Raw genomic sequence first — 19,694 nt, forward strand, 5'->3', positions numbered from 1 at the left:
CTCAGGACCTTGTTATAAATGCATGCCTATTTTTAATGTTAATACCTTAAGTACTTGTGCGCAAAACAACATTTTTTACAGGGAAGTTAATCATAATGAATCATGAGCAGTGTGTACTCTGTAGTCCTATGTGAAAATGAACCATGAGTTTTCATGTTGCTTAGACTACAACACTAAGTCATAATAACTAATTTATACCGTAGTTTGAATATTGCTATGAAGCACTAAGGAAGCAAAATGTTTTTTATAAATATGCCAAACCTAATACAAATACAAATAATGATCTATTAATTGAGTTACATATGCCTACAAGGTACCTTCATTGGATATTTAATAGCTTTTGAATTGCCTGAGCATCATCAATTCCCTTTTCAGTATTCCAACTTTGTCCCTCTAATGATGTCCATTTGCTTAGATCTAGTGGCCATGTTTACAGCAATGCTACACAAATGTTCACTAGTCGGGCTCAAGATGTCCTGGAAATGTTGTGCTATATAGAGGATTTAGAGCTGCTTACCCCATGAAAGAAGGTTTGATGCCCTTTTTGATTTTTTGTTAACTGACTGGCAGAATTTCAGCTCTGCCATGACTGATTAAATGTGCCCTCTTGCCTGTTATATCACTGCTCTTGGTTTGGATTGAACTTCAAAGACTGTGGAAAGGCAGTGTTAGTACTGCCTTTGTGTCACTGACGGCCTTAGAAATTCAACGTCTTTGTCACCAAAGGAAATAAAGCTCTGCAGTGCTGTTTTCGCAGTGTAACATGATGAAATATGTGGTGAATTTTGGCTAACAGACCAAGATACTGGCAGAGTTGGATGACATGACTTTCTACAGTAGTGTACTGTGAAATTAATCTGTCAAACATCAGATATTTTGCTATTAAATAATTTCTGACGTAGGACTGTTGTTTTGTGATACTGGATATACAGAATATTTTTGTACTTCATCTTTCAGGTATTTGATTCACTAGTTCCCATCTTTAAATATTTTTTCAATCAAATTTCAGAAAATGTACTATATCACAAAATATAAATTGTTAATAAGACTGGCTAACCAACTCAATTTTGACTATATTTGACTTGAAATACAGGGAGCCTTGACTTAAACATCTAAGGCCATGTTAAAAATCATTTTAGTAAGCTGATTTGTTTTGGTTGCTTGACAATGTACATTCTGCCCTGTGAGCCTGTGATTTGTACTTCATGTTCAATAACAGAGGAACTACATCTACCCTCCCGAAATTAACTAAAAACTATTCATCCCTGTTAATGTTAATCAGACAAAGATATTAACAGATGATCAATGGGAAATTGCTGTAACAACTCTGCCAAAACTTCCCTGCGACACTAAGGCTGACTGTCTCTTCGTATATTTCTATATCAAGGCCATATGATCAACAAATGCAATGGACTTCACAATAAGGCAATGTTCAAACTTAAAGATGAATAAAATTGAGGTTAATTTTATAAATGTATCCTAAACACTTGCATTTTACTCCATCTTAATAAGATGACACCGGATTTAAAATCTGAAAGAAAGAAGAAAGTAGCAGCAGTTGAAACTGCAAGTATTCACAGTGCGGCTTAAACAAAATGAACTAAATTCATGATAGTTTCTGATAATTTATTAAACAAATTAAATTTACTTTACAGACATACTTAAACCATGTTTTGTCAATATTAATGTGCTTGTGAGCTATTGGTGTGTGGGCTCAGGCAATAATTACACTTATCAGACCTCGCCACACAATACAAACACAATGGCTTCATTCTGTTTCTTTCATTATTTGGATTCACAAATTGACATAATTGTTTTCTATTGCACAGCTGGAAGCCATAACTAGCCTTTCATGAAATTAATATTTGATAGGTGATCTCATCTCAGTATAAAAAAGCAAACAAATGAGATGGTATGCAGCTTGAGTTATGATGCGAGTAATACATTTCACTTCACTTCACTTCTTTCTTAAAGTAAAATCAAGTTATAAGTTGATTTTACACCATGTACCAAGGGATATGTTATATATATATATATATATATATATATATGTACGCCTGCTGCAAGACTACGAGAATTTCCCCAGTTGATATGGTGCAGTTTCATACATTTGTCTGGCAATCTGTAATTCTGCAGGATGCGGTTCATAGTTCCACACCCTGCCCCAAACTACACAACGAAGAACACAAACAGACACACTTGCAGAGGAAGTGGGAAATGAGCTTTTACGAGCCAACATTGGAAAAATGATAAAACTTTCTCTGACGGTGCCGTTTACCTGCTAGTAATCAATATCATAATAACAGAGAGTGAGCATAATGTACGACAAGGTTGAAAACAAATTGTAAATACCCATAAATGTTTTTTATAGATATGACCATTACTGAGAAAATGGAAATTATATTTGTGTAATAAAAAAGCATTACCACTGAAGGCACAGTTCCACTTAAGGCTGAGCCGCCTGCAACATTTCTATCAGCACTTTAAACCCAGCACCCATTACTTAAAACTACTGTACCCTCTTAAAGATTGAGATATTGAATGCCAAATTATAAATGGGTGGTAAGAATAAAGCTAGAAAACAAGTAAAAAAAAAAATCCCTGGCCATTAATACAGATATTGTGGTGGCTGCATAGCAGGTTGGACACTACAAATAATGTAGTGATTTAGCTCAAATTAGCAGTTGTCACAATATCCAGAAACATGTTCACAGGCCATGGGCCCCAGTTAGATCAAAGCTCTATCCCCCAATCCTCTTTAAATTACACCAATTTAAGGATACAAACAATCAGTGCTAATCTATTTGTCTGAATGGAGAAGGAGGGAAATATCTAAGATTTAACAAGAAAGCAGCAGTGGCTCACAAGCCTTGGCACACAGCAGACCACTGATGCCAGTGGCTTTCAGAGTAGCTATCACCTCGGAAGATGAAAAGGAGGCCAGAGTGGCTGAGACTAGAGATGGCATTTCCTCTCTGGGTGACGATAAGCACAGATTCCTTCCCCAGTCATTCTCTACCCACATCTCCGCCTGGCGTCTGCCACTCTCATCTATCCAGTCCACTCTACTTCTCTGTGTCGGAGAGACAGTGTGCCCTGCAATCCAGCCTAAAGACACCATCTGTTTCGACTTCTCTGTGACAAACAGATGAATGAATCAGACTGGAAATGTGAAATTGAAATCCTAAAAGAACTGAATAGAAATTTCTTCTGTGTGAGGAGAAACCTTAATAATGCTGCACTCCCACCTTCAGAGAAAAGTCCAAGAGGAGAAACTTTAAAGTGTTACCATAAGAGATGTTCACCAGAAACCTATAATAAATAAAGAAAACAATATACGGGCCAGCTGAACCAAGTAAACAATTAGAAACGATTGTGTTTTCTGAACAGAGTAATATCTAACTGAACCATTTGCAAGACTCTTTAGTCTTTGAAACTAAGCCAAGAATTTTTTGTTCTTTACTTCAGTAGTCTTCTGAATCAATGTTAGTTCTGACGAGCTCTGACATTGCTAAATCCCTCCGTGCAGCCCCATTCAAGCATCCCTGGGGCTTTCTTTGTTCTAGGATAAAAAGTAAAGGTTCCAATCTCCTCACCTCTCGCTGTTAACAACATCCTGCAGGCATGAGATGGCTGTTCGTAAGGATCTCTTGGTCAACACGCATGTTTGTAACTGACATTGTGATAGGATATCTTCTCTAACGGCACAGAAAGAGTGGCATAAAAACAGGCTTTTAAACACACCCACACCCATTTGGCAAGTTGTCCGCATGGGATTCAGGACTTCAAAGACGCGTACATGGTAATCTGCTTTAAATGGATGTTTCTGGGCCTCTATCATAGCTCGATCATCAACTGAGCCGACTTAAAGCATGGCTGAAAAAACAATGCTAATAGTGGATAATTATCAGCTTTTACTCCGTCTGCACTAGCTGCTCTATTCCCTCTCCCATCACACACAGAGGCTGGTGAATAAACACAATGGCATGAATAAATAATGACCCAACAATCCTCTTAAGGTCCCCGAATAGTGAGGGGGAAAAAAGACAAAAGTTTACTTTTGGTGTTTGAGAGCAAGCGGAGCCTGAAATTGTAAGCGACTCATTAGGGCTACATGTGGCTTGCCTGGGGCCTTGCTGAACAAAGATGGCACCATCCCCATCCTGTCATTCCTCAGCACACTCTAGGCCTGGCCTAATAAAATTCTAAAGTATACCCTTAAGAAACAGCTACTTTCCCAATAAAAGACAGTAAAGAGCTTAAGCACTGCCTTGAAAAAAAACATGAAAACCTTCACATCTTTCAAACTTTCTTCTGGAATCAAATTTTTATTAGAGTGACTGGGAATTCTCTGTACTGAGAAGCCCACCTTTGCTTGATTTGCGTAGATTTGCTATGCTGTGTATAAACATCACAGTAGTGTGTATGATTTCATTCTAAAGGAGCATACATCTGTCAAAACATTATTTCTTCCTCTCATCATGCTCTCTGGATACCTTACATAAAAGCCCACTGTTTTTCATTTCAGACACTTTGTCAGTGTTAAAGAATTGATTTGTGTGTGCCTCCCAGCTCCCACTGAGTGCATGACAGTTCAAAAGGCTATCTAAAATACATGCTGCCAAGAGGCTTGTGATTCTAAGTGCTTATATAATTCATACCATGTTAAAACTAAAGCCACTGAGAGTTTACAACGTGGCAAATACGGTTTGTTTTATAATAGAAGTACTTACAAGCATTTAAGGGTAATATAAGGCTGGCACCACTGGATCTGGTATCAGCATTTTGCAAGCATTTAGCTTCATCTCTTAATTCTCTTTCATGAAAAAAATAAATCCCAAGTAAGCATTCTACGCAGTGGTAGTGGTAAGAATGTAATAATAAAACATGGCATATGGAGACAGGAAATACCTTTTCCGGAGTGTAATTGCAGAGACTGGTCAGAACGAGGTAAGCCAATTTCAATTCCAAATTTCCACTGAGGCAATGAATAGAAATGAAGTTGCCTGGGGTATATGGAGTCCTAGCAACTGGAGGTGGGCAACAACGTGAAGACCAGAATTACTCTTAAATAGCCAAACCAGTGGTAAATCAGAATGTGAATTTAAAAAATATATATTTTTCCATTAATGAATACTGATGATTGAGGGATGTATTTTTTTTTTTTTTTGGCCTTTTATGGCTGTATTCATAGGACAGTTGGAGAGATGACAGAAAATGAGATGAGAGAGAGGGGGGATGACACGCAGCAAAGGGCCGCAGGTTGGACTTGAACCCTGCGCCACACTGACTGAGCTACCAGGGTACCATGATTAACTTTTTAACTTTATTTTAATAATGGTAACTGTACTAAGGAGCACCAATATGCTGCAATATTATGCCTTTATTGTCTTTATTGGAGCGTCTTTAGACGGCTTTTAAACTCACTATCTTATCACTACTTACCTCTGTCAATCCAATTAATCAATTTGTGTTTTGGTTCTTTTGGACATTTTTTTGTACTTTCGCTGTCCTGCGCTGATCTGCTGGATCAGGATTGAGGCTAAGCAGTTTGAAATGGCTGACACCTGATCCATTTTCAATATTTTTTAATTGCTCCCTGGCTATGTGGTGTTATACATTATGTTGTCATTTTTGTAAAATGTTATTTTTCCTAAATGCTTAAAAATGATAGCAGGCTGACTGTCAGAGACTAATTAAAGCTGGTATCTTGCCATGAGAAATATACTCTCAGACTCTTTTCTTGGATTTGAGCAAGGCAGAATGCTGCATAACCACTCTCATTTTTTATGCAACTTTACCCTTTTTCATATTTAACTTTAATTATGCTTTTAATGTTGTAATACCAATTTTCCTTATCTTGTTTGCACTGATAAAAGCACCATGTAATAACTCTAAATGTTGTATTTGTGTACACAGAGCGCACATGCAACAACCAACAATTTTCACTGGACTACCCTGTTTAAATGAAAGTTCACCAAATGAGTGGGAAAATTACTAGCCTAGCAGCATTTTGTGACCCTTAATCAAACTACTTGTAATAGCTACACAGTTGTGACTATACAAGTTTAAACTAAAAAATATATCATCACAGAGTCTCAGATTGCATGTGGCTAAGAGGCCCTTGCCTTTCACTTTCTTCAATACTACTTCACTGTCTTCTGAGCAATATTGACATCAAAAGACGATGCAATCTATTACAAGGGTGGCAACTGAAGACAATTAAAAAAACCACAACAATTACCCAGGATCGAAGGCACCAAGCATCCAATTAGTGAAGTACACTAACAAGCTGTAGCCTGCAGCCTATTGCTAGGTGAAAAATACAGAGAGAATTCTTTAAAACTTCCACAAAGTCAAAATTACTTTGAGACTTTGGGGAAATCAGGGTCATCAGGGTCAGCTCTTAGACTTGAAAACAAATCATTTTAAATCCATTTACCAATATAAACAAGGTTCGGAAATGAGATACTCTTTTGTCCTCACTTTCCAGATTCGTCTCTGCAAAAGCCTTGTAATATTGTTGCCTCAGCCAATTCCTTCTAAAGGGTCACACAACCAATATTTTTCAGCATAACTGTTTATCAGGCCGCTGTCTGACAGAAGTCAATTTATTTTCTATTTCCTGAATTAAGCTGTCCAACTTGACATTTTAAAAAACAACTGTCATTCATTCCTAAACTCAGTGTGGAAATTATTCTGGCTGTCCCTGGATTACATTTCCTATTAGCACATAATTAAATGCTAACTGTTATACATCTAACCAACTCTAAACCACTAGTTCTTAGCTTGTAAGTCAGTTAAAGTCATCTAAGTAGCTCAAAGTGTACCTATGCCTAAATAAGGTAATTCACACAGTGCAAGCGCTGAGGTTTGAAGACAGAGAGAAAGCAGCTCTGGTGTGACCTGCTGCAGAAGCCGGCAATTCATACAGCTGAGATAAGACTAGTGTTTTCAGTGTGACAGCAGTACTTTAGGGGAAGCACTGAAGGCAGAGGGGGAAAAAATCTAAAGCTTATGTCCTGAGCTATTTTCTTCAACATGCACAGGCTGTGAAATTTCACTGTGCCTAGCTACTTTCACTGGGAGAGAAATAATCCAGGAAGAACCTGAGCTGTCCAGCACAACAAGGTTTGAGAATTGCAGGGTCTTTATGTGTGTGAAAGTCTTATGTGTGCACTACCCCTATATTTAAGTGTGCTAATCTTATTTTGAATATTGCAGTACTGACAAACCCTGAGAGCCAAAGTGGGAATGTTGCAAATAATTAATCATACAGTTATGCACTGAGACGATCTTTGATGGTTCAAAGTAAAAAATCAAAAGAAGCACAAATGCGGTTACTGTCATAGATACCTGTCATCGTCTGAAAATGTCATATTTTATCGTGCTGTTTTCTTACTCAGAAGTGCTTTGATGTTACATAATTATTATGTGTGTAGTTTTTCAGTCATACATATGAAGGCAATGTGTACACAAGTACAATACAAAGCATTTTGTATCTAAAGTGCATTTATGTATGTTTTAATCTTACAACATATAACGAGTGTTATCAAGTTTTGGATGACTGTGACAGACAAAAGTGACACAACTTCAAACATTTACCAGAGTTGGTGTTTACCAATTCATCTTTTGTAAATCAAGCAGGACTAGAAGTTCTGTACCTGAATTTGAATCAGGGACTTATATATCAGAGGTGACCACTAATGAGAGAAATCTCAGCATGGAAGTTTAATTATTTCTATCTCATACCAGGGCAACAGCACGTTATGATCTCTGCCTCAATAACAATTGCTAATTGCTTTCACTGGAGATAACTGGTCTCTCAGAGCTACCTGGAATCTTATTTCAAGAGACTGGTATACAATATTTAAAAGCATAAAAAATCGGTTAAATGCACAGTATGGAATTCCCGCCTCTATGGGCTCTCAATCAGAATATAATAAGACGTAACAGTGTTGGATCATGGGAGTTCTTGTCTTTATTGTTGAACATCAACCATTGCTGATGAAAATCATCTACGACACTCAGAGATGTTCATATGTTTAAAAGTTTTATTCACATTAAGTTAATCTTCTTTCTTCCTTTCTCTCTCTCCTGAAGGTTTATAATGGTGAGTACTGATCTATTGCTAGTGCTCTTTTGTCCTTTAAATCAAAAATAAATTTAACTCACTGGGTGAAAGTGATTCTATATAATGTTCAATGTTGAGACACAATAAGTCTTTTTTAGGTTTGTGAAAATATCGACTATATTGTTAAAGAAGGTCTTTAAAATTACTTTTTTCCAATAACAAAAATGACTTTGACTTTTAATCTGGGTTGGTTGAGTGTGGTACCTGATCCGTCAAAGTGAGATTTCAAGGTCTTCTTTGATTATAATAATATATCATATAGTATATATAAATACTCTGAAAGTATCAGTTCACTCAATCCACAGAGAAATGCAGACAGACCTTATTAAGACAATACCTACAAACGAGCTGTATGGGCTTCTGTAAGTTCATGACGTCACATCTATACAGTCACTGCCCTCAGCCACACCTCCAGCACAGCCTCAGTTGCAAAAACACAGCATGGCTAATGTGGAAACACAGCTGGTGGTGCTGCTTTATAAAGGATCCCGTTGCTTTTCTTTCAAAACCCACCATACTCTGCCTCTGATTTGCTTGCGTTTATCATTTGTATGACGAAAGCCTTGTCCACTTTGTCAATTCATTTATTTTTTAATCACACCACAAATGAAACAAGAATTAGATAGCTGGCATACTATTTCTTAGTAGTATGTTCAGTGGTTATCTGGTCTGGTGTTAATGGGTTGTCTTTGTGTTTTTCTTGCGGTTGGTTTGTAAAACAAACAGCCAGCGGCAGAGCTAATACAGCAGATTGGGTAAACACACTGACCTCTTTAGCTGTCGCAGCTGCAGGGTCTCCAGACAAGTAAGGTAGGGTAGACCAGTGACAGGGCATCCCTGTCACCTGGCCTGTCTGCTCTGGCTAGCCCAGAGACACTCTGGCAGCAAAGAGCAGCACTGGAGGATGAGTGATCCCGAGAGGAGTAGCAGCAGATCGGAGAGGAAGGCTGAAGAGATTGTTGTGTTTACCAGGGAAACTACAGCTAATACACATAGCTAATAAAAAATAGCAATGGACAGTATGAGAAAAATATGTGAAAAAAATATATAGTATTAACCTGAAAATGAGCATAACATGGGACCTTTAATAAGGTCAGTATTGAATATGCGCTGATACAGATCCAGAATATTAAATCACTGCCTTGCTATTTGTATCATGCATTTTTAACAGAGAGAGATTTTTTCCCTAAAACTTACATAAATATAACATGAGCATGGATAATGACTGTATGTTAAATGGATATTGCTAAATGAGGGACAGAAGTTGAAAGACTGGGTTAGGATGATCCTCCATGGAGGACGGCTCATCCTGCTCCATGTCGTACTTTGAGCTGTACTGAAGCCCCTGAGCCTTGGTGGTAAGATGGGCCCTGATGTGCTGTTGGTTTAGACTGTCAGAGGCACTGGCAGGGAGCGGGTATGCAACTCCGCAGATAACAGACCAAAACTGTCCACAAGGGCCTCTAAAACCCAGCAAATTAGCCTGCAAATGAGCCAGAGAATATCTCTACTAATCCATGATCTGAGCAGAGACTCTGCCAAAAAAGTAAACAAATAAATAACTTCACAAGAAATACTGGGGGTGGAAATAACCACTGCTGCGAGCTGGGTAACCACTTGTGATTTCTTTGAAGCATCATTTCGCCTGATATTCTGCTGCTTCGATGCCTGTGACCGTTTCAGAACAAGCTTCCATGTTGTGCTCATGTGGATGCAGTGAAATTACAGATCCCAATATTACAGAAAACACTGTCCCCTACAGCAAATGATCACAGTCTCTGTGCCTCTATCACAGATGCCAAAAGACAATGATGCATCAAAATACAATAGTCATTAAATTTGTCCCTATGGTAAAGCTGATATGATTACCAATCCCAATTGTCTCTGTGATTCTTTAAAACACAATTATCTATACATTTTTGTCTTTTACCTTGTAACTTAATACAAAAGATGTCTGTCAAAGAGAGGCAATTATTGTCTGTATAAATAGCTTTTACTGTTTGATTTTTATTCTTTAAATATTTCTTATGGAAAGCAAACCTGTAAATGTAAAAGAATTGGCTATGACAAAAAAATAACCTTTAAAATGAAAACCATATTTTAAACTCAAATGTGAATAATGGGTAATTATTTATACAAAAATATTTTGCTAAAAGTTTGTTGTTTTGTTGTTTTTTTAACAGTTGGCAGGTAATGATATTCATTGTTATGTTATTCCTGTTGTGACATAAAGATGTGAGGATTATGTATAAAATTATGTATCAATTATGTATCTTTTAGTCTTATAATTACTTGCACTCCCACTGGAATGCACAGTACATTTCATGCCATAATATTATATATTTATAATTATTTCATTTACTTAAATAAAACCATCACATAAAACAGTTATGTTACCCATTAAATACTACTGTTTAAAAACAATAAACAAGAAAGGCTTTACTGACTATATTAATACATCATTAAAATAAAGAGCATTGGATTTTTTTATTTCAAGCAAAAACCAAGAAGACCTGATAATAAAATTCTTCTCACATATGATAATTGTTTCATTCTGCCTAAGTATTTGCCTTAAATTGTCCATTTCCTTAGTTGCTCTGCACATGTGTGTTGTCGTGTGTGTGGGTGTGTGTGTGTGTGTGTGTGTGTCTGTATGTGTGAGTGTGTGTGGGCATGCAAATATGCTACTGCTACTCCAAGGTCACAAGAAGAAACCCCATCTCTGTGGTCCTACCACACTGCTGTAAAACATGCCCTAATGAATCCAGCTCTGTTATACAGGAAACGTCTTTTCTAATTGGAAGTCTGATTTCACTTCACCCCACAGGCTGGTGGTGAAGCTCCTGGGAATCAGTTCAAAGATGAAACACATCTTAAATGTGGAGTGTGCACCAAGTATATTTGCTTATTCACCACAGGAGGGTGTGGCCATCAGTATTGGTATTTCAGTTGTCTATGAGGTGCAGGATTAAGGTGCTTCTATCAAAGTGTTCAAATGCTTGTTCAGTGGTTACTTTTAGAAAACTATCATTATGCAGAGGTTTCTTTTTTTTTATGTGATTCCTCATGTTCATTCATCTGTTGTAAGTCAGATGTAGTCCAGTGAATAATGATCAAAGAAATCCACACTTGAAATGTGAAATGTAATTGTGTTAGTCATACTAGACTGTTGTAGTAGTAATAGAAAACCACTTTGCAACACAACTGTTTCTGTGACTTCTGCAAACTCTGGTTTTACTTTTCCTATTGTCAATTTGAAAAATAAAACACTAACAGAAGAAAATGGATCATTATAAGAACTAAATTCCTTATAACACATACATTGAACTATCACCCAGTTGGTGCTTTTCTATGCAAGGGGAAATGTGACTTGGGCCGAGAATAACAAGAGTGAAAAGAACAGAATAAACGTTCTTTCAATCACTATCAACATGGTTAGGGGACAGGCTGATGTACTCCCTGCTCAAGTTCAAATCTGCGAGAGATTTGCTTTTCAAAGCCCATCAGTCTTTTGGGGCGGTGACATGTTTCCACGAGGAACACCTGTCCCTCATAGACAGTCATGCTATGTTCAAAGATTCAGCAACTGAGTACCACCCTGGAGCTCTTAACCTCAATCTTTCAACAGTTCAAAGTTTCTTCAGAGTCTTGAACCTTCCAACAAGTATCTGATACAGGTAGCAGGGGAATGAATCATCATCACTGTGGAGTTGGCACTTATTGCAAGAACTTTTGTTTCATAGTCCATTTTATAACTCAAAAAAAGCTATTCTAATTCTTATTGTTGTTTAACTTTTTCTTTTAAAGTTCTAGTGCTTTTAGTAGTAGATGTTACAACTAAGACTGGAAGAGGAAGAAGTTCAGTGGTGTATTGCTACAAGTAGTTATTTATAAGGATTATTAGTAATTCTAGGATTTGTGCAACTATGTGCAAAGCAGACCAGCTTCAATAACATAATATAACCTGAATAACAGTAATGCACTTCTTATGAACTTTAAGGTCATCAGCAGTAATATAGGCAGAAAAACATCTTATTCCAACAGCTGTAAGGAAATCTGTATGAAAGCACAGAAAATAGGCTGTGCATGGTAAAATCCACATGAAAAGACCACTTTTCATCTGACACCTCAACATCAATAAATATTAGTCCTACCCCAGCTAAAAGTGTGATCATATCAGCACATTAGCCACTATGTGCTTTGAAGGTAAAAATGCTGATTGATGACTCGTATTTAATCATGCAGACGAAAAGGCAGAATTGAATTAAGAAATCCAACCGTCATTCATCTTCAAGTGCCTTTTTTTTGCAACTTCAAATCATTAGTCAATGGTGGAGCCTAAAAGTGTGTGATTGTTCCCATACTTGCATGGTGTGATAAAGACATGGCAAGACAGAGTAAGGACAAACATAATATTTAAACTTAACATGATCATGAAGACTTCTGCAGGATTATGAAAAAGAAAGTACCACTCTTTTTTTTGATAAAAATCATACCTTCAAATTGTCCACTCTCCAAAATAAAATTAGATATTGTCACTTATCTGTTCATTACATCCAGTCTACTTTAATGCAATTTCTATTACATTATCATAAACCCACTGTTCAGCTCATCCAAAGTGCAGCAGCCACCGATTCAACTGGCACTAAAAACAAGAATGCGTCACAGTGACAGTTTCTGAATCAAGTCTAAGATTTTATTGAGCACTTTTCAAGCAAAGATGGATCTGTGTCTGTCAATCAATACTTGCCACCCAGCTTGCTGTGTACAGTTATAAACTTCTGTTGTGATGACTGCAAAGGTAACATTTGCCAGCAGGGCTGTTGAGTTTGCATCACTGGCTTTTATGTTTTCTGTTTAAAGGTCCACTGTGTAGGATTTAGTGGCACCTAGCTACATTCAAGGCCACTGTAAAAACATGGCAGTGCAACAAGGCAGACTGCGTGGAGAAGGATGTGCTCACTTTGTAGATCAGCTCATTCTAAGGTAAAAAAACATTATTCACTAATGAAAGCGTATTTATGAATATTATAAAAATGTATGTACACACACACACACACACACATATAATATAATATATAATATATAGTAATAGAAGTAGTACTAGTAGTGGTTTGGAGTAGTACCATATCTACTAAAATGAGTGCTGTAGAATAATTTTGTTGGCGCTAACACATGATCAATAGTTGAATCTAATAAAATTCAAATGAATTTGATAAAAATCAGGGTTCATTTTGAAATTTCAGAAGTGTGTGGAGATCTCAACAGAAATCTCCACTAGTTGCTTGTGTGCTGCAGAAAATCAAAATGCAGCTGAAAGGTTACTGAGGGATGTTTGCCTTGAAGCACAGCCTACAGCTATCAAGATTTGAGTAATTAGCAATAATTAAAAAATAATCTAACTCCAAAAACTAAATATCACAAAGATGAGTCCCATATTTTTTTTTTTTTTTTTGATTCATTGGTACAAAAACCCTTAATTAAAAAACTATATTAAAATAAAACAGTGCTCAGAATGATACTACATTGTACAGAGACAAACTGCACTGGTAAATCTGACTTCAGTGTGAGATCAAAGCTTGAGTGTATATATATACACACATATATGTACTGTATCCTTAATCAATATAGAACAGATCTCCCAGGAGGATGGAGTAGGGGGAAGCCAAATCGGTAAACAACTAACCGCCTACTGGAACTAATTACATTTTGTCCTTAGAAAAATACCAGTGTCAGTCACACAAGCATTTTTCTATCAACAGGAACTGTGTAGGCCTTGGCTGAATTATTTTTCTCTGCAGGTTATGGAACACATGAATAACAACAGTCCCTCAGCAGGCTTTTGTGGCCACTGACGGTTCTCATGGTTACAGAAACGTAATAGTCCAGCTATGACGGTGGGGGAAAGTTGGGATTAGAGAACACATCTGGATAAGCTGCAACGGGGTAAAATCCGAGAACAGCAGCCCTTTCCCAAACCCAGCAGGTTGGGCTGGCCTCCTTGCTGTTCAGCCTCTGTAGGATGTGCAATGACTCAGCAGTTGCTGGCTGCTGGAAGTGTCCTCAAGGGGCTCCCTAGGGACCAGAGGCACACTGGGTAGAAGACACACATACCTGTACACAGTGCACGAATGCACTTTAAACGCTAACCAACCCATACACATGCACAGGGCATGTACTTTATGTAGCAAACCATCTATACATGGAATAACAACTTTTGTTGGACCTGACTACTAATCCAACATTCAAGTACAATGTGCCAGTGACAGAAAGCATATATGGTCTATCAGTCTTTAGATATACACTTACTTTGCAACAAGGGTTACAACAGTTTGAGATTTTCACAATACGATGATAATATCAGAAAGTACCAAAGTTTCATGGTATTACAGTATTCGTAATGTTTTTAATTATCAGTTACAATGTCACTTAACGGACTGAAAACAAAGGGTTGTTTTGGTTGAACAAACGCTCTTGTATAATTTCAGGAAACATTAGGTCAGGACATGAAACTTGAAATATATATATTTTTAATAACACTAATACAGTAGAATCAAATACCACTGATTAGAAAATGTAGGTGGTATAATAACCGTCAATTTTTATACCATGGTATACCTGAAAACCTTTGCAGCCCTATTTGCAACTTGTGTTTTCAGTTGTACTTGTCTACCCATCACATAGTAGGTCATAATGACAATCAGGGTAGCAACTTATTTTATCATCACATCACAACTGGAATGAATATTAGAATAACACGTCATTATCTGCAAGGGTTATTATTCGCAGTATGTATGGGATGCCTCGGAATCACTTGAGCATCAAGAAAATTGTTCCAAAATCACCATCTCTTATTTGCATGCATTAAATCCAGGGTCAAGTAAGTCACATGTGAAGAGGGGGAGAACTGCCCAGCAGCTTGAATACATTAAAGCAGAGTAAATGGTTTGTTGATTTAAAGAGATTAAAGCACACACAAGCAGGCCTGCTCGATGGATTTTAATTAACTTGCCATATATAAATTGTATGTTATCAGGCATTACTGAATTAAATGCTGAATACAAGTGCTCTTTCTGCTTGGGTGCGTTGAATAAAAAGCTACTTAGAATCTCGATTGCGTCTCACAGATGTAGCATGATGATGCTGCAGCTACGGGTGCTCTGAATACATTCCAGCATACCAAACCCCCGAACAGCCATCCGAGGAGATTCTCTTTAATTATGTACAATACAGCCAAATTCAAGTCCCCTGGCATCTCAGATGATCAAGCAGAGGGATGCCACGTTCTCTCCCTGAGTCATTCGGGCAAATGGATTCCACTTCCAAGAGTCATTTCTGTCAGTTATAATAAGAAGCTAATACATAATGTGACACACTCTGAAATGCAAAACTATTCACAAGGTTCTCTGCAAGGCTGTGCAGGGGCAATTAGAATTTTGCCGCTAGGCCCTTGATGAGTTCCTCTATCTCTGAAGGATCCTGGGAACAGTATCATAAATCTGCCAGTTAATATGCATGATTTAGGTTTGTGTTAAACTTTGCATAATGTGAAACAGAACTTAAATTTTTATCACACAGATAACAACCCGGTGTAAAAAAGAAATGGAAAAGAATCCATTTTGGTTGCAACTCAGGTAAACAAATGCAGAAAGGAGTAAGCATTGTAGACACAAAAGGGCTGTGTGGGTAAGGGAAACCTGTCTGTCAGGTACTGCCTCCGCACTGCACTGAATTTACACCAAGAGCTTTTTCTCTTAGTGTATGTTATATGCAAACACTTAAGTTGCATTAAGTTGTAAATGTGTTTTTGGACAAATAAGCACTGGGGGGACTGAGCTGAGAATCCAAATGGCGTATCTGCTTCCAAACAGAACTCTGTAATCTCATGACTGTACAGAACACTAATCTACAATTTGAATGAGAATATCTTCAGCAGAACTGCCATTATCTTCTGACATTTTCCAGCACTTGACATGGCTCATAGTTACATATTCCCTGAGCTCAAGTGACCTTCTGAACAAGCACACAGGCTCATCTGGCCCTTGGGGGAAAACACCAAGCCACAGAAAGATGAATTCGATACATATGGCTTTCCACTTCCTGGCACTAATTTCACCAAGAAACCTGCCAGACCAATTCCTATAAAAGTCAAGACATGATTCACACACTGCAACATGAAGAGGAGAGCAAGAATAAAATGATCTGGGAAGGATGAACAGCAGAGGTACTGGTATGCAAAACGTCTGACTCTACACACTGTGAACACTGTTAATTGTCTTTTCTTCAAGAGGTCAAATCCTTGGTCAGTACATTGGTCTTTAGCCAATTTCTAAAAAATGCAAACATAAACTTAAAGATCTTAATAAAAATGTCAAGTTCAATCTGGTCAGGCTGAAATAGTGCGTACCAAGACAGATTTAGAAAAACACAAGCTGTAAATCATCTTGTGGTTTTATGGACTCCAGTTGAGCATCGTCAAAAACTATCCAAACAAATCCAAACCAATACAATCATCACTTAGTCTTAGACTGTACCGAGCAGAACAGTCTAACCACTGTTCTATGTTGTCACAAAGACGAAGCATGTCATTCTGCGTCATCATACAGGAACATGCTTAAAAACATACACATCTATTCCATTGCGACATCAAAATCAAATCCACATAAAAGAGACACAGTGTAAAATCAGCTTGCCTGATAAGTATAAGAGAAAAGTGGCCTACCGTTTTCTGTGTTCTCGTGTTCAGTGTCAGTGAGGGTTAGATTGGAGTTTGCCCTGCTGGAGAGGCACGAACTGCGGCCTGACTTGGTGTTGCTGCGGCCCCATAATCTGACCGCATGCTCCGGCGACATGATGCCGTCTGTCTCTGTGTCTGCATCTGAGCCCACACTGACTGAGTATTCACGGTGTGGCATCCCCATGTCAGTCCTGTACGTGGCTACGTGGGATGGGAGCGCCTCTCCAAAGCCAAGGTTTCGAAGGGAAAAGTCTGCTCCTGCGGCAAAGCCAATAAATACAAAGCTGAATCACTTCACATAACAAACTGTATTGAGTGCAGAGAAAGAGGACAGCATTATTCTGGCAGCGATCATTTAAAAGGAAACGTTTGACAAATATAGTGGTAGAGTTACATGAAGATGCAGGTAAATTTATTATTTTAAGCTGCTATGTACAATATTGTTGTGTTTTGTTCCTACCACAAGGAGTTGCCAGAGTAGGATATTTTCAAAGCTGATACAGTTGGACTATAAAGTAAATACAATTGCTTTTTAAATGATCAATTCACAGCTTTCATATCATTGATCAACTTGTAAATCAGTCCATGATGATTTTTTAGAATTTCACTAGATTCACTAGATTCTGTAACTGCTGGATTTAAAAAATAAATAAATAAATAAATCAAAAGGCTGTTTCTTTCCTTCAGTGCACCACCCAAAAGACAGGGCCCATGTCTATGTGAATAAAAATGTACATTTTTTAGTAAATTGGCAGACATATGCCTTCAAGACTACCTCAACAGTGCCATCACATCTGATTTGAACTTTGATGATCAATAATATATCTGAACGAGCAGGTAAAGGTATGCATGTCTTCCATGAAGTTTTCAACACTGGCATGGTAAGTTCAAACCCTGGCCACCTCTATTAATAGTCAAACAATGCAGAGTGACCTCTACAGCGACTGAATGTGAATTACTGAGATACTCCTCATTAAAAAGCAATGATGCATATATTGAGACCAGGCACTAATGTGCTCTTAACTTAACAACCAGTGTTTTCATGTCATTATGCACTGCTTATATACTTAAAGATGAGCCATACTGATATCAATGACAATCTCCTCTAATGACATAATATTAGAGTATTTCTAATATTTGGACAGCTAAGGCTCACCTTGCCGGCTGAACTCGTCCACTTCGTGATGAACCATTTCCTTGACGCGGCTCCCGTAGGCCATCCTTGAGTCGTGGTCAAAGGCCTTGAGTGTTTCGCTGGAGCTGTAGGACTTGGTGTTGGGTTTGCCATCCTCGCTGTCTGCTGAGGAGCTGGTATAACGGCGCTCTGTGTCCTGCCGGGCAGTGAGTGAGCGGTAGGGTCTACGTTCCTTCACTTCCATGGCTGCTTCCACACTATTTTCAACATCAAATGTGGGTTACAACGCCAGTTCAGTTTGAGTAATTCTGTGAAAGAAAAACACAAAAAAAAGATTTTTAGGCAGAATATCGATATTATATAATTATCGTTATACATTACATGGTGATATGGCACCACATAACAACTTTTCCTGGTTTTAAAGGCTGCATTACAATAAAGTGATGTATTTTTCTCAATGCACCAGACTCCTCTTCTTCTTCTGATACTTGCATTTACCCACTTAGTCATTATTCTCACATTACTGATTGTTATTGATTACAAATCTCATTGTGTTAATATTGTGTGAAATAATAGTCAACCCTACAGGTTTGTCACAATATCAATTTGAGGCATTTGGTAAAAAAATATCATGCTATTTGACTGATTTGTCCAGTCCTAATTAAGTGTGTTTGAGATGTTAAAATATCAAGATATACTGTATATTGATTATTGCAATGTAGCCTAAAATGATTGTGATATCATTTTAAAGCCATATCGCACATCCCTAATCAAACATATTACCACTTTCAAAAATGTTTAACTGTTATCTTAAGAGGTATCATCTTCGACAATATAAATGATAGCAATATCATCGATCATTTGAAAGAAGAAATTACTGAATCTATCCAAACACATACGCACACAAACACACATACACACAAACATAACCAAGCAACTGTGGAAATAAATAAAATGCAAATGTATGTTTCCAAATAGTAGAGTATTCATGGCTCAGCACACACAGGGAGAGCATGAAGAACCACCAGGATTAGGTTTAATAAAATACGGCACAACAAATCTTGCACCTATAAAGTTTACGGTGCAAGTCTCCCACAAATATTCTATTTTATGTGCCATATAGAAATGCTGGGCCTCCGGCATCTGTAAAAGTGGCAGGTGTCCTTCCATGAATTGTGTTGTTTATAAGTTACAAATCATCACCGGTTGAAAACTGAGCAGCCAAACAAATCTAGGACTACACTGAACCAGCAGAGATGATTAAAATCTGAAACATAAAACCCCAACTGTCATATAGCCCACACTGAGCATGAGATCAATAGAGAGAGGGAATTTTAGCATCAAGCTATGTGCTGTGTTTTATTTTCTTGCCTTGTAGGACAAAATAAAGAACATGCTTCAAAATAGTTCTAAGGTATTCCAACATAATTATTTCTGGTTTTGTTATGAGTTTTCATATAAAAATGTAAAACATACGGCAAAAACGAGAAAAAGAAAAAATAATACTTTATAATGACACTATAAAGGATATATATACATAGGAGTAAATTGATGATGTCTTGCAAACAGCTCATTCGAAGCAACCACTTAGTCTAAAGATATTGAGTTGGATTAACAAATGTCAATGTGGATACAAACTTGATTAAAGGCTTGGTCGCTGTTTACTTTAAGGCTCAATTACTGAACAG

At 37.5% G+C, this 19,694-nt stretch overlaps 1 protein-coding gene across 6 annotated transcripts in view; it reads right to left on the reverse strand.

Moving 5' to 3' along the window:
- Positions 1 to 18,250, reverse strand: part of tenm4 (teneurin transmembrane protein 4) — a 122,617-nt gene extending 104,367 nt beyond the window's left edge. For 4 of the 6 annotated variants that reach the window (XM_073487142.1, XM_073487158.1, XM_073487150.1 and 1 more), the window contains exons 1-2: positions 18,028 to 18,250; positions 16,857 to 17,129 (exon numbers count right to left, since the gene is read on the reverse strand). In XM_073487142.1, the coding sequence (XP_073343243.1) occupies positions 16,857 to 17,129; positions 18,028 to 18,250 (496 nt within the window). The remainder of the gene's footprint in view (positions 1 to 16,856; positions 17,130 to 18,027) is intronic. The other 2 variants (XM_073487177.1, XM_073487167.1) reach the window with 1 other exon arrangement.
- Between the last annotated feature and the right edge of the window lie 1,444 nt (positions 18,251 to 19,694).

This window comes from Pagrus major, chromosome 2 (assembly GCF_040436345.1).
Source record: "Pagrus major chromosome 2, Pma_NU_1.0".
NCBI classification, from domain to species: Eukaryota; Metazoa; Chordata; class Actinopteri; order Spariformes; family Sparidae; genus Pagrus; species Pagrus major.